Source organism: Phocoena phocoena, chromosome 14 (genome assembly GCF_963924675.1).
Source record: "Phocoena phocoena chromosome 14, mPhoPho1.1, whole genome shotgun sequence".
Classification (NCBI taxonomy): domain Eukaryota; kingdom Metazoa; phylum Chordata; class Mammalia; order Artiodactyla; family Phocoenidae; genus Phocoena; species Phocoena phocoena.
The window spans coordinates 48,857,421-48,871,606 of record NC_089232.1 but is presented as its reverse complement, the minus strand read 5'-3'; the positions used below and the strand labels follow the sequence as shown (position 1 = coordinate 48,871,606).

Below are 14,186 nucleotides of genomic sequence, written 5' to 3'. Positions count from 1 at the left end.
ACCTGCAGGGTAGCGCTCAATCACTGGCCAGCTGTCCACCTGTAACGTGGCATTGCCACCACTCCTCGTGAAACGGACTACATGGTATTTCCCATCGTTAATGATTGCATTGGACTCTTCGATGGCGATGTCATCTGTCCCAACATTAAATTTAACTCCGATTTTTCCTTGATGCTGGAAGGGAGGAGGGGAATAAAAAGAGTTATATGAAGTTGTGCTGATTCATCATCATTTAATAAGAATTACATACAGGGTATTGCTCAAAAACACGCTTCAGAACCACAGCTGCTTTCCTCCGATTTTACTTCTGAAAAGCTCCGGCAAGGTTCTTGACATTTGGATAAAGATGAAGCTTCTCTTTCATGGATAATTGATATTCCAAAAGACACGCTTTCAAGAGAATTGAGCTGCCTTCTTCCCAGAGGCTGCCACAGACAAGGCACACAGCTGCCTGTGTTAAAGGATATACTTTCATGTTCTTTAACATAGCTCCTTTAATCCACGCCTTCCATTTCACAAGAAAAATGAGGCTTGAAATTCTCCCTTTTAATAACTGGTGAAATCAGAGCAATGAAGTCTATTTCTAAACACAAAGTGGACAAAAGCTCACAATATAGAAGATCACTCTATCAGGGTATGGGCACACAGACAGGCATTTAATGAGTACAACCATTATTCACACACACAGAAATCATCAGATGCTAAGAATCTGAAATTCACTGAATTTCTTTATTTTGCAGATGATGAAACTATGACACAGGAAGGCGCAATGAGTTGTTCAAGGTCATATAACTAAATAGAGGGGTGCTAGAGTTAGAATTCAGTTCCCTCATTCATCATTTATACCTAAGCTAAGATGAAGTTAAGATATGGGTATCTAAAAGTAACTACCTCTCTGAATTATGCAAAGCAACATTCTAAGTGCAAAGCTTGTGGCTGTTAACTTTCTAATTTCATAATACAAGGCAGCAAAGAGAAACATGTGCTTATGTCCTCTGGCTTTGAGAAGCCTTCTCTAACAGCAGGGCTGTCAACTCTACCATAAGTTCAGCTGGTTTTTAAAGCATGTGGATCTGCCCTTAATCAGTAGCACAGAATACTTGCACTGTGGGCCCTTGTCAGAGTACATAACCTCAAACTGTCTGCAGCTCACCTTTCATCAAGCCTCAGCTGAGAGGAACGACATGGGGGAAAAGGGATATAAAGGACATATGGTCCATCCATTCCTGCAGAAATTTAAAATCAGAATCTCAGAAACCAGAAGATTTGGACCACATCCTCTTGACCTCTTGCTGGATTCTCATCATTGAACTAAGCGGCATGGCATGAGTTTACACTGAGGGTTATTGTAAAAGAAAAAAATCGTGTATAACACTGCATTAATTGAAGGGAAGTATTTGAAGATGTTGTTTGGGACACTGATCTTGTCACTGTCCCCTTCTATATGTCTTCTTCCTGGTTCTTAGTGTCCATAAAAGATCTCTTTCTTATAACAGGTTAGTATGGTTTTTATTTTTTTGTGTTTTGATTTGTTTTGGGCTTGATGAACAATATGACTTGAAATCACATTTCCTTTCTGACTGGTTATTAGGAAACTCAGAGTCAAAGTGAGTAGGGCAATTTTACAAGCTGCATAGACCCCCTGCTATACTGTTTTCCCCTGGGCTTATTTTTATTTTCTACCATATTTCTCAAGATCCTTTTTTTAAAATATATGCCATTGTAAGGCATTTTGGTTTTTGGTAGATTGATTCAGATGACAACTAAACAACAGGATTCCAATAAACACTAACCTCTTATCCAAGGGCCTATAAAGACATTTTTAGACATCTTTTTAGCATAGGTCTTTGGTGCAAGCACTCATTATTTTTTCACTTTGGTAGAATTCCTATTTGCTCATTTTCAGTAAAATATTTAACATGGCATATTTATATTTTAACACATATGTGATATAACTCCACAGGAAATTTTTTAAGAATCTTATTTAAGAAGTTTATTATCTTTATTTAAACAACACTTCTATAGTGTTCTAAGCGCTTTACAAATACTAACTCTGGTATTTCTCCTAACAGCCCCAGGAAAGACGTGCTATTTTATCTGCATTTGACATATGAGGAAACTGAAGCAGAGTGACTAAGTAACTTGGCTAAGGTCATGCAGCTAGAAACAGAAAAGCTGTGATTCAAACCCAGCCAGTCGGGCTCCAGAGGTTGAGTTCCCACTCATTACACTAGGCTGAATTTTAGTAATATTGGGTCATCCTCTAGCTGCAGTTAGCAGATTTGGTAAATCTGGTTGTTCTTTGTTACCTGTTTCATCTTTCTGGTTAGCACCACGGAGCCTCTTATTATGCTTTGCAGATTGTATGTATCAATCAATGCGTGCTTAAAATAATTTTATAGAGGATAGTAAGCAACTGATATGTGGACATAATAGGATGCTAAAATGGACTCTTTTTGTCTCAGTTTCAGCTGCAATCCTGAGATACCAATAAGTAAAAAGCAAACAAACAAACACAGATTTCTACTTCCATTTTACAAAATGAGGTACAAGATTGCCTAAGCCAGACTTGCAAAGAAGAGTACTGAAAACTGCTTTTGAGACCCTGAATTAATAACCTATTTGCAGCCCTTATTAAAGAGGCAAGAAAGACCAAGAAGCGATTGATAATTAGAAGAGGATTTTTGAATGTGATGTGATGTGCACGTACCGCCAAGGTAGAAGGTTACTTTTCCCTTATCTTAGGGGTGCACAGGAAAGGGACTTTAATGGAACATGTCAGAAAGTTTGATACTTGTCTCCTGGAACTTGGGGCAGTTGTTGGGGTACTCAGCAACCCCAGTTGCCCTTGCCTGGGATTTGACGCTTGCCTGACAAACCTTCAAGGGGAGAGACTGAGACTGGCTGGTGCTCTGATGGCAGTGCAAGAAGTTATTACTGCACCAGGGCTCACCTGTACATTAGTTTGTTAGAAGGAACATGTGAGCGTCATACATGGACCATGGGTTAGAGAGCCAGCACTGAATTATGTTGTATTCTACCCAAGAGGTCCCCTGCGGAGAGAGGTGGTGAGTAGTTAAGACAACTCAAGAGAAAGAACCTGGAGTTGCAGTGATGGGTGCCCAGGGACTGAGGCGGAAATCCTAAATGACCATCTGAAGGATGTGGTTAAGAGAACTAAAAAAAGCCCACCAAAATGCCCCCCAAGAGTGCCCCTCAGTGTCAATCTTAAGCATGGGCTAAGCACAGCTAGACAGTTACTATTGTATTCGCCAAGTAAGATCATTTCTGCCCCTTATCTCCTCTTCTCCTGCTTCATCCCTGGAGGAGTCAAGGAGAAGAAGAGTAAACATCGTGTAAACAAGAGGATAAACAACCCTGTTCCCTCACCCACTGCAAGTGGCAGCTCTAAGGCAGCCCAAGCAGGGGTAAAGGGGTAAGGGACTGGCTTTAACTGAAGTTGTATTTATTATTACAAAGGAGTAAGCTGAAATTACTTATGTCTAAACATGAACAGATGATTTTTTTTTTATTATCTAAAAATGACCAAGGTAGTGTTGAGACATTTCCTAGACTTTGCTGGGGTCAGGAAGAAATATTTGACAGAACAGGTTTAAATTCCTGTTGCAAGCTAGGAATCAGCTCTTTCGCCGTAACAAGTACATGGAGATATTTGTTACTCTAGAGCTGATTGTTTCACTGTCTCTTCTATTACAGTCATACATCTTATCCCAGGACAGATGGAAAGAAATTCTTCAAGTTTCCTACGTGTTCTGATAGGAAGGCTATAGTAGGCTATTTTCATCAGAGTTCTAATCAGTAAGGAGATTCAAGTTCTGTGAATAGACGCATTACAATGCTAAAGATACAAAATGCACCGAACTCTGAAAAAGAGTCTTTTACCTTATCCGGAAATGTTTCTGCAATATGAAATGTAAAATGCTTATTTTCTAGGGTAAAGAAATGCCCAGATTTCTCAGGGCTTCATTTCTTGCAACACAGTAAAACAAACTATTAAGAAACAGTGAGAATTGCTGATACTTGGAAAGCTTCTGACTTTTAAATGATGCCCATCTTTCCCTGCATATGTTGATTCTTCAACTTCCAACATCTTTAACATCTCATGGATTCAAACTCCAGAGTCAGCTAGACCAGAACTGAATATCACCAAAGTAGGCTCAGACAATAGACTGTACCCTAACTCAGACATTATTTACCCCACCCCAGGCTGCATCAAGTCCTTGAGAAACAACTTAAGCATAAATAATAGCCAATGGGCCAATTTTTTCCCCTAAAAACAAATAAATTAAAAAAGGCATATAAACTATAAAATATTAATATCAAGCATGTTTAAAGGACCAAAATTTATAAATCCATTCAGAAACTGTAAATATTCTCAAAACACATCCCTCCCATATTGACAGGATAGCAAGTCATTTCAATTATATAAACAAAACTTGCTAAACTTTCTTGCCAATAGATAATTACAATTTAAAAGAATTCATTTCAAATTCTTATTCTCTGGGATTAAATGTGACTGTCCCTGGCAAATTCTCATGACATTGCATTAGCAAAACCAGCAGTAATTTCACTGGACATGTACTGATTTTTCAACTTTGTGTCTTCCTTGAAATAGACAACTGGCTCACACCATAATTTCAAAAATCTATTATGAGACTATCAGTAACGAGGCATTTATAATTTAATGAAGTCTTTCCATGGATTCATTAAATAAATAGTGACAAAGGTAATTACTGATTTTTTCACAAAAGCTCATTTCAGAATAAGGATTATATTATTAGACCAAGTTAAAAGGAAAAATGAAAGATGACACCGGAAAGGAACTTGAAAATTTTAGCAAGTGACACCATAGTTAATGCATCTCTTAATTCCATCTGCAATCACATATTCATTGGAAAAATACTTGTTTTAACAAAGATCAAGATTTAATGGTATACTCAGTATCTTGGGCATACTTCAAGTAGGATGTTTGTGTGTTAGAGATGCGGATATATTTCAATCTATATGCATTCGAAACAGATAAAACAGAATACACATATATAAAGCTTTAGCTCGTGTACGGCATGCACATATGTCCACTGCTTCTTTTCCCCTACTCTGGGGTTGTTATGAAGAAGCGTTTGCCTCAACTATGTCCAGGAAAACAGTAAAAAGTGAAAAATTGTCTTTTTTGTTGTTCATTTATTTATCATACTCTTAGAGTATCACTAAGCAAGTGAACAAGTGTGCCACCCAGGATGGCATGTAGATTAGCAAGGAGGCTTGTTTATGGCCTATAAGCTTCTTTTGTGCAACATGATACAGTTCTATACTCCAGGGCCCCCCTTTAGAGAAAACTTGACGATGTCTTCAAATGCACTCAATGCTCGCGCTCATTGCCGAGTACAGAACAACTCTCATGGTCCAAGTCTACATTGTCAACTGAAGTCGGAGTCAGGCTGAGTGTTATGTTTTGCCCTTCCAGAGACTAACCCTCATCAAGAAACAGAGGTTTTAAGGCTGAAGGGGACTCTGGGGCCTCTAGTCACTATTGCCGGGAGTAAGTGACACTGCAGAGCACCAGAGTCAGAGAGCCGCCTGTTCTCTCACCTCAGTACAAACACACTGATTCAGATCATTGCTAATTTAACCCCAAAACATTTCCAAATGAATGACTTAGGGGTCCTGCTGGCTGGTAGAGATTGTGTTTACCAATCTAGATGGGCCATAATGTCAAGAAGTAGTTTGGGTCCAGTTATTTTAACCTGGCACTGAGCTGGAAACGCAACCTTTCCCCCCAAAAGAAACCTCACACCATTGCAAAAACAAGAGGTTACCGCTCCCGTCTTCCACTTTCCCTACTGATTTATACCTTTTTATTCATTCAGCTAATAAATAAAAATTGAATAATATGAATTCTGCATTTGCTAAGTGTGTAGACAATACAAACATGTAAAGTGTGTTCTCTGCCCTTCAGGAAGTTTTCAGTCAAATTGAGAAGATAAATCATGCATGCAAATATTCACACCCACAAAAGAGTTAAGGGATTGGTAACAGCACTGTTGGGGAGGGTTCCAAAAGTTCTCAGGGAGCCTCCGACTGTGTGGCTAGCGTTTGGACGGCTGTAATACAGCCAGTGGATCCCAAAGATACCCAGGGACATAGAAGATATGTTCTCTCTGTCCCCCGTCTCTCTTTCTAGGCCCTACATACCAGAGGGCTCACCAGGTACCAGGAACTGAAAAACATACCAAGTATCTACCTGAAACTCCCAGCTGACCTAAAAGTTAAGTGCTACATTTCCCATCTGCTCAGAGAGTTTAAATAATGTGCCCCGATTCATATAGCTGATAAATATCAGTACTGGAACCTCACCAAGTTGGAGGGATTTTGTAAAAAAGAATGTCTTCAACTGTGTCCATGTTCCAGAAGATCTTGAAACCAAGGCATGCTCAGAGAATGGAGTTAAGAGTAGGGCTACTGAAAAGTACACCTTTCTTTTTAACTGATTACATTTCATAGCACCACACAATAAGGAACTAGAAGTGGCTGAGATCTAGGGTGATACCACCTTAGAAACATCTTGTTTAGGGTCATACATTCTAAGAAAATAGTATTTTCATTTTCTCATCAAATCTTCATTAAGGACAGTATACCTTTTTTATTATATCCCCATTCTTGGGAATGCTATATAGCTCCTTTGATTCCATGAAACTATATCCTGACAATGACATTACTCTCCTGGAGGCTGGGTACATCACTCATCTCTTGGTCCTCAGACTGTCTAATAAAACTTTGTAAGTTCACAACAGTCCTCCCTTACACCTGGTTTTAGGTGTTAGTTCTTATGTACCTGTTTTAACTCCTCAACCATATTATAAAGAGCTTGAGAGTAGGAAACAAGACTGACTTATTCCATATTATATCCTTCACAGCACTTTGTGGACTACCTCTACATTTGTAATTTTCCAAAACTCTTTCACATACACATTCTTTTTTTAGTTGAAATCTAATTCACCTATCATAAAATTTGCCCTTTTAAAGTATACACTTCAGTGGTTTTAGAACATTCATGAGGTTCTGCAACCATCACCACTATTTATTTATTTATTTATATAAATTTATTTGTTTATTTATTTTTGGCTGTGTTGGGTCTTTGTTTCTGTGCGACGTCTTTCTCTACTTGCGGCGAGCGGGGGCTCCAGACGCACAGGCTCAGTAGTTATGGCTCACGGGGCCAGTTGCTCCGCGGCATGTGGGATCTTCCCAGACCAGGGCTCGAACCCGTGTCCCCTGCATTGGCAGGCAGATTCTCAACCAGGGAAGCCCCCATCACCACTATTTAAATCCAGAACGTTTTCATCATGCTGCAATTTTCTTTTGATGAGATAATGCATATAAAGTTCTTAGCACACCTAATGGCCACTCAGCACCTGTGAGCTCTATTATTGTTTTTTTTTGAATTTTATTTTATTTATTTTTAATACAGCAGGTTCTTATTAGTTATCCATTTAATACATATTAGTATACATATGTCAATCCCAATCTCCCAATTCATCACAACACTACCACCACCCCTGCTGCTTTTCCCCCTTGGTGTCCATACATTTGTTCTCTACATCTGTGTCTCGATTTCTGCCCTGCAAACTGGTTCATCTGTACCATTTTTCTAGGTTCCACATATATGTGTAAATATACGATATTTGTTTTTCTCTTTCTGACTTACTTCACTCTGTATAACAGTCTCTAGATTCATCTATGTCTCTACAAATGACCCCATTTCATTCCTTTTTATGGCTGAGTAATATTCCATTGTATATATGTACCACTTCTTCTTTATCCATTCATCTCTCGATAGGCATTTAGGTTGCTTCCATGACCTGGCTATTGTAAATAGTGCTGCAATGAACATTGGGGTACATGTGTCTTTTTGAATTATGGTTTTCTCTGGGTATATGCCCAGTAGTGGGATTGCTGGGTCATAAGGTAATTCTAGTTTTAGTTTTTTAAGGAACTTCCCAACTGTTCTCCATAGTGGCTGTATCAATTTACATTCCCACCAACAATGCAAGAGGGTTCCCTTTTCTCCACACCCTCTCCAGCATTTGTTGTTTGTAGATTTTCTGATGATGCCCATTCTAACTGGCGTGAGGTGATACCTCCTTAAAGTTTTGATTTGCATTTCTCTAATAATTAGTGATGTTGAGCACCTTTTCATGTGCTTCTTGGTCATCTGTATGTCTTCTTTAGAGAAATGGCTATTTAGGTCTTCTGCTCATTTTTGGACACGGTTGTTTTTTTTTTTAATACTGAGCTGCATGAACTCTTTATATGTTTTGGAGATTAATCCTTTGTCTGTTGATTCGTATGGAAATATTTTCTCCCATTCTGAGGGTTGTCTTATTTATGGTTTCCTTTGCTGTGCAAAAGCCTTGAAGTTTCATTAGGACCCATTTGTTTATTTTTATGTCCATTACTCTAGGAGGTGGATCAAAAAAAGATCTTGCTGTGATTTATGTCAAAGAGTGTTCTTCCTATGTTTTCCTCTAAGAGTTTTACAGTGTCTGCTCTTACATTTAGGTCTCTAACCCATTCTGAGTTTATTTTTGTGTATAGTGTTAGGGGGTGTTCTAATGTCATTCTTTTACACGTAGCTGTCCAGTTCTCCCAGCACCACTTATTGAAAAGACTGTCTTTTCTCCATTGTATATCGTTGCCTCCTTTGTCATAGATTAGTTGACCATAGGTGTGTGGGTTTATCTCTGGGCTTTCTATACTGTTCCATTGATCTATATTTCTGTTTTTGGGTCAGTACCATTACTGTAGGTTTGTAGTATAGTCTGAAGACAGGGAGTCTGATTCCTCCAGCTCCGTTTTTTTCCCTCAAGACTTCTTTGGCTATTCGGGGTCTTTTGTGTCTCCATACAAATTTTAAGCTTTTTTGTTCTACTTCGGTAAAAAATGCCATTGGTAATTTGATAGGGATTGCATTGAATCTGTAGCTTGCTTTGGGTAGTATAGTCATTTTCACAATATTGATTCTTCCAATCCAAGAACATGGTATATCTCTCCATCTGTTGGTATCATCTTTAATTTCTTTCATCAGTGTCTTATTGTTTTCTGCATACAGGTCTTTTGTCTCCCTAGGTAGGTTTATTCCTAGGTACTTTATTCTTTTTGTTGCAACGGTAAATATGAGTGTTTCCTTAATTTCTCTTTCAGATTTTTCATCATTAGTGTATAGGAATGCAAGAGATTTCTGTGCATTAATTTTATATCCTGCTACTTTACCAAATTCATTGATTAGCTCTAGTAGTTTTCTGGTGGCATCTTTAGGATTCTCTATGTAAAGTATCATGTTATCTGCAAACAGTGACAGTTTTACTTCTTCTTTTCCAATTTGTATTCCTTTTATTTCCTTTTCTTCTCTGATTGCCGTAGCTAGGACTTCCAAAACGACTTTGAATGATCATGGTGAGAGTGGACATCCTTGTCTTGTTCTTGATCTTAGAGGAAATGTTTTCAGTTTTTCACCATTGAGAATGATGTCTGCTGTGGGTTTGTACTATATGTCCTTTATTAAGTTGAGGTAGGTTCCCTCTATACCCACTTTCCGGAGAGTTTTTGTCATAAATTGGTGTTGAATTTTGTCAAAAGCTTTTTCTGCATCTATTGAGATTATCATATGGTTTTTATTCTTCAATTTGTTAATATGGTGTATCACACTGATTGATTTGCGTATACTGAAGAATCCTTGCATCCCTGGGATAAATCCCACTTGATCACAGTGTATGATCCTTTTAATGTGCTGTTGGATTCTGTTTGCTAGTATTTTGTTGAGGATTTTTATTTTTTATTTTTGCGGTACACGGGCCTCTCACTGTTGTGGCCTCTCCCATTGTGGAGCACAGGCTCTGGACGCACAGGCCCAGCAGCCATGGATCACGGGCCCAGCCGCTCCGCGGCATGTGGGATCCTCCCAGACTGGGGCACGAACCCGCATCCCCTGTATCGGCAGGCGGACCCTCAACCACTGTGCCACCAGGGAAGCCCTGTCGAGGATTTTTGCATCTATATTCATCAGTGATATTGGTCTGTAATTTTCTTTTTTTTTAGTATCTTCGTCTGGTTTTGGTATCAGGGTGATGGTGGCCTCGTAGAATAAGTTTGGGAGTGTTCATTCCTCTGCAATTTTTTGGAAGAGTTTGAGGAGGATGGGTGTTAGCTCTTCTCTAAATGTTTGATAGAATTCATCTGTGAAGCCATCTGGTCATGGACTTTTGTTTGTTGAAAGATTTTTAATCACAGTTTCAATGTTATTACTTGTGATTTGTCTGTTTATATTTTCTATTTCTTCCTGGTTCAGTCTTGGAAGGTTATACCTTTCTAAGAATTTGTCCATTTCTTCCAACTTGTCCATTTTATTGGCATAGAGTTGCTTGTGGAAGTCTCTTAGGATGCTCTGTATTTCTGTGGTGTCTGTTGTAACTTCTCCTTTGTCATTTCTAATTTTATTGATTTGAATCCTCTCCTACTTTCTCTTGATGATTCTGGCTAATGGTTTATCAATTTTGTTTATCTTCTCAAAGAATCAGCTTTTAGTTTTATTGATCTTTGCTATTGTTTTCTTTGTTTCTATTTCATTTATTTCTGCTCTGATGTTTATTTCTTTCCTTCTACTAACTTTGGGTTTTGTTTGTTTTTCTTTCTCTAGTTCCTTTAGGTGTAAGACTAGATTGTTTATTTGAGATTTTTCTTGTTTATTGAGGTAGCATTGTATTGCTATTAACTTCCCTCTTAGAACTGCTTTTGCTGCATCCCATAGGTTTTGGATCCTCCTGTTTTCATTGTCATTTGTCTCTAGGCATTTTTTGATTTCCTCTTTGATTTCTTCAGTGATCTGTTGGTATATAGCAATGAATTGTTTAGCTTCCATGTGTTTGTGTTTTTTATGTTTCTTTTCCTGTAATTGGTTTCTAATCTCATAGCGTTGTGGTCAGAAAAGATGCTTGATATGATTTCAATTTTCTTAAATTTACTGAGGCTTGATTTGTGACCCAAGATATGATCTATCCTGGAGAATGTTCCATGCGCCCTTGAGAAGAAAGTGTAATCTGCTGTTTTTGGATGGAATGTCGTATAGATATCAATTAAAACTACCTGGTCTATTACATCATTTAAAGCTTGTGTCTCCCTATTAATTTTCTGTTTGGATGATCTGTCCATTGGTGTAAGTGAGGTGTTAAACTCCCCACCATTACTGTGTTACTGTCGATTTCCTCTTTTATAGCTGTAGCAGTTGCCTTATGTATTGAGGTGCTCCTATGTTGGGTGCATATATATTTACAATTGTTATATCTTCTTCTTGGATTGATCCCTTGATTATTATGCAGTGTTCTTCCTTGTTTCTTGTAACATTCTTTATTTTAAAGTCTATTTTATCTGATATGAGTATTGCTACTCCAGCTTTCTTTTGATTTCCATTTGCATGGAATATCTTTTTCCACCCCCTCACTTTCAGTCTCTTTATGTCCCTAGGTCTGAAGTGGGTCTCTTGTAGACAGCAATATATATGAGTTTTGTTTTGGTATCCATTCAGCAAGCCTGTGTCTTTTGGTTGGAGCATTTAATCTATTCATGTTTAAGGTAATTATCGATATGTATGCTCCTATGACCATTTTCTTAATTGTTTTGGGTTTGTTTTCGTAGGTCCTTTTCCTCTCTTGTGTTTCCCACTTAGAGAAGTTCCTTTAGCATTCGTTGTAGAGCTGGTTTGGTGGTGCTGAATTCTCTTAGCTTTTGCTTGTCTGTAAAGCTTTTGATTTCTCCATAGAATCTGAATGAGATCCTTGACAGGTAGGATAATCCTGGTTGTAGGTTCCTCCCTTTCATCACTTTAAGTATATCATGCCACTCCCTTCTGGCTTGTAGAGTTTCTGCTGAGAAATCAGCTGTTAACCTTATGGGAGTTCCCTTGTATATTATTTGTCATTTTTCCCTTGCTGCTTTCAATAATTTTTCTTTGTCTTTAATTTTTGCCAATTTGATTACTATGTGTCTCGGCATGTTTCTCCTAGGGTTTATCCTGTACGGGACTCTCTGCACTTCCTTGACTTGGGTGGCTAGTTCCTTTCCCATGTTAAGGCAATTTTTAACTATAATCTCTTTAAATATTTTCTCAGGTCCTTTCTCTCTCTTCTCCTTCTGGGACCCCTATAATGGGAATGTTGTTGCATTTAATGTTATCCCAGAGGTCTCTTAGGCTGTCTTCATTTCTTTTCATTCTTTTTTCTTTATTCTGTTCCACAGCAGTGAATTCCACCATTCTGTCTTCCCTTATCCGTTCTTCTGCCTCAGCTATTCTGCTATTGATTCCTTCTAGTGTAGTTTAAATTTCAGTTATTGTATTGTTCATCTCTGTTTGTTTGTTCTTTAGTTCTTCTAGGTCTTTGTTAAACATTTCTTACATCTTCTCGATCTTTGCCTCCATTCTTTTTCTGAGACCCTGGATCATCTTCACTATCCTTATTCTGAATTCTTTTTGTAGAAAGTTACCTATCTCCACTTTATTTAGCTGTTTTCCTGGGGTTTTATCTTGTTCCTTCATCTGGTACATAGCCCTCTGCCTTTTCATCTTGTCTATCTTTCTGTGAATGTGGTGTTTGTTCCAGAGGCTGCAGGTTGTAGTTCTTGCTTCTGCTCTCTGCCCTCTGGTGGATGAGGCTGTCTAAGAGGCTTGTGCAAGTTTCTCTATGGGAGGGACTCATGGTGGGTAGAGCTGGCTGTTGCTCTTGTGGGCAAAGCTCAGTAAAACTTTAATCCGCTTGTCCGCTGATGGGTGGGGATGGGTTCCTTCCCTGTTGGTTGTTTGCCCTAAGGCAACCCAACACTGGAGCCTACCCAGGCTCTTTGCTGGGGCTAATGGTGGACTCTGGGAGGGCTCACGCAAAGGAGTACTTCCCAGAACTTCTGCTGTCAGTGTCCTTTTTCCCACGGTGAGACACAGCCACCCCCCCAACCCCCGCAGGAGACCCTCCAACACTAGCAGGTAGGTCTGGTTCAGTCTCCTATGGGGTCACTGCTCCTTCCCCTTGGTCCTGATGTGCACACACAAACTGCCTCCCCCAGTCCTGTTGAAGTCCTGCAATCAAATCCCGCTAGCCTTCAAAGTCTGATAATATAGGAATTCCTCCTCCCATTGCCGGACCCCCAGATTGGGAAGTCTGACACAGGGCTCAGAACCTTCACTCTAGTGGGTGGACTTCTGTGGTATAAGTGTTCTCCAGTTTGTGAGTCACCCACCCAGCAGTTATGGGACTTGATTTTATTGTGATTGCGCCCCTCCTACCATCTCATTGTGGCTTCTCCTTTGTCTTTGGATGTGGGGTATCATACGCTTTTGGTGAGTTCCAGTGTCTTCCTGTCAATGCTTGTTCAGCAGTTAGTTGTGATTCTGGTGCTCTTGCAAGAGGGAGTGAGAGCACGTCCTTCTACTGTGTCATTGTCCAAGTCCTCTTCATCCTCTGACTCGCAGTCCACGATTGTGTCGGCGACAAGGCCAGGGCCGGGCTCTTACTCCTATTATTGTTATTCTTACATTTGGAAAACAATGTTTTACTTCATAGTAGTTTGACGGAAGTTAATTAAAATAATGCTTGGATTATATAGCCATTACACTTTAGTTAGAACACATAATACCTCATTGATCTTCACAACAATTTATGAAGTAGCATATCTATGTTGCAAATAAAGAAGCTAAAGGTCAGAAAAGCTGAAAATTGACCAAAGTCAGAGCATCGGTCTATCGTTTGACTTAAGAGGGAACATTCTAAAATCTACTCATGCTCACCTATGGGATAAACTGTCCAGCCACTGTTTGTACTGAAGCAGAGTCTGCTTGATTAGACAACCCTCTACGACCCCTGCCATGCCAATGATACTATGGTTCTACAAAAAGCTAAATGGATGGCTAAGCAGTTAGTACAGAAGAACAAAGAAAGAGAGAGAGAGAGGGAGGGATGGAGGGAGGGAGGAGGGAAGGACTAGTTTTTTTAAAATAAATCAAAAGCACCTAAGTTTGAATTTGAGTCTTAGATTTTTTTTTCAAAATTTATACAGTAGCTGAGGTCTAGGATTGTATTATATATTTAAATCAGAAATTCTTCAGTTTATGAGGGGAAAGGGGA

At 39.1% G+C, this 14,186-nt stretch overlaps 1 protein-coding gene across 22 annotated transcripts in view; it reads right to left on the bottom strand.

Moving 5' to 3' along the window:
* Positions 1 to 14,186, bottom strand: part of NRXN1 (neurexin 1) — a 1,127,862-nt gene that overhangs the window by 172,180 nt on the left and 941,496 nt on the right. For all 22 annotated transcript variants that reach the window (XM_065890685.1, XM_065890668.1, XM_065890670.1 and 19 more), the window contains one exon: positions 3 to 174. In XM_065890685.1, the coding sequence (XP_065746757.1) occupies positions 3 to 174 (172 nt within the window). The remainder of the gene's footprint in view (positions 1 to 2; positions 175 to 14,186) is intronic.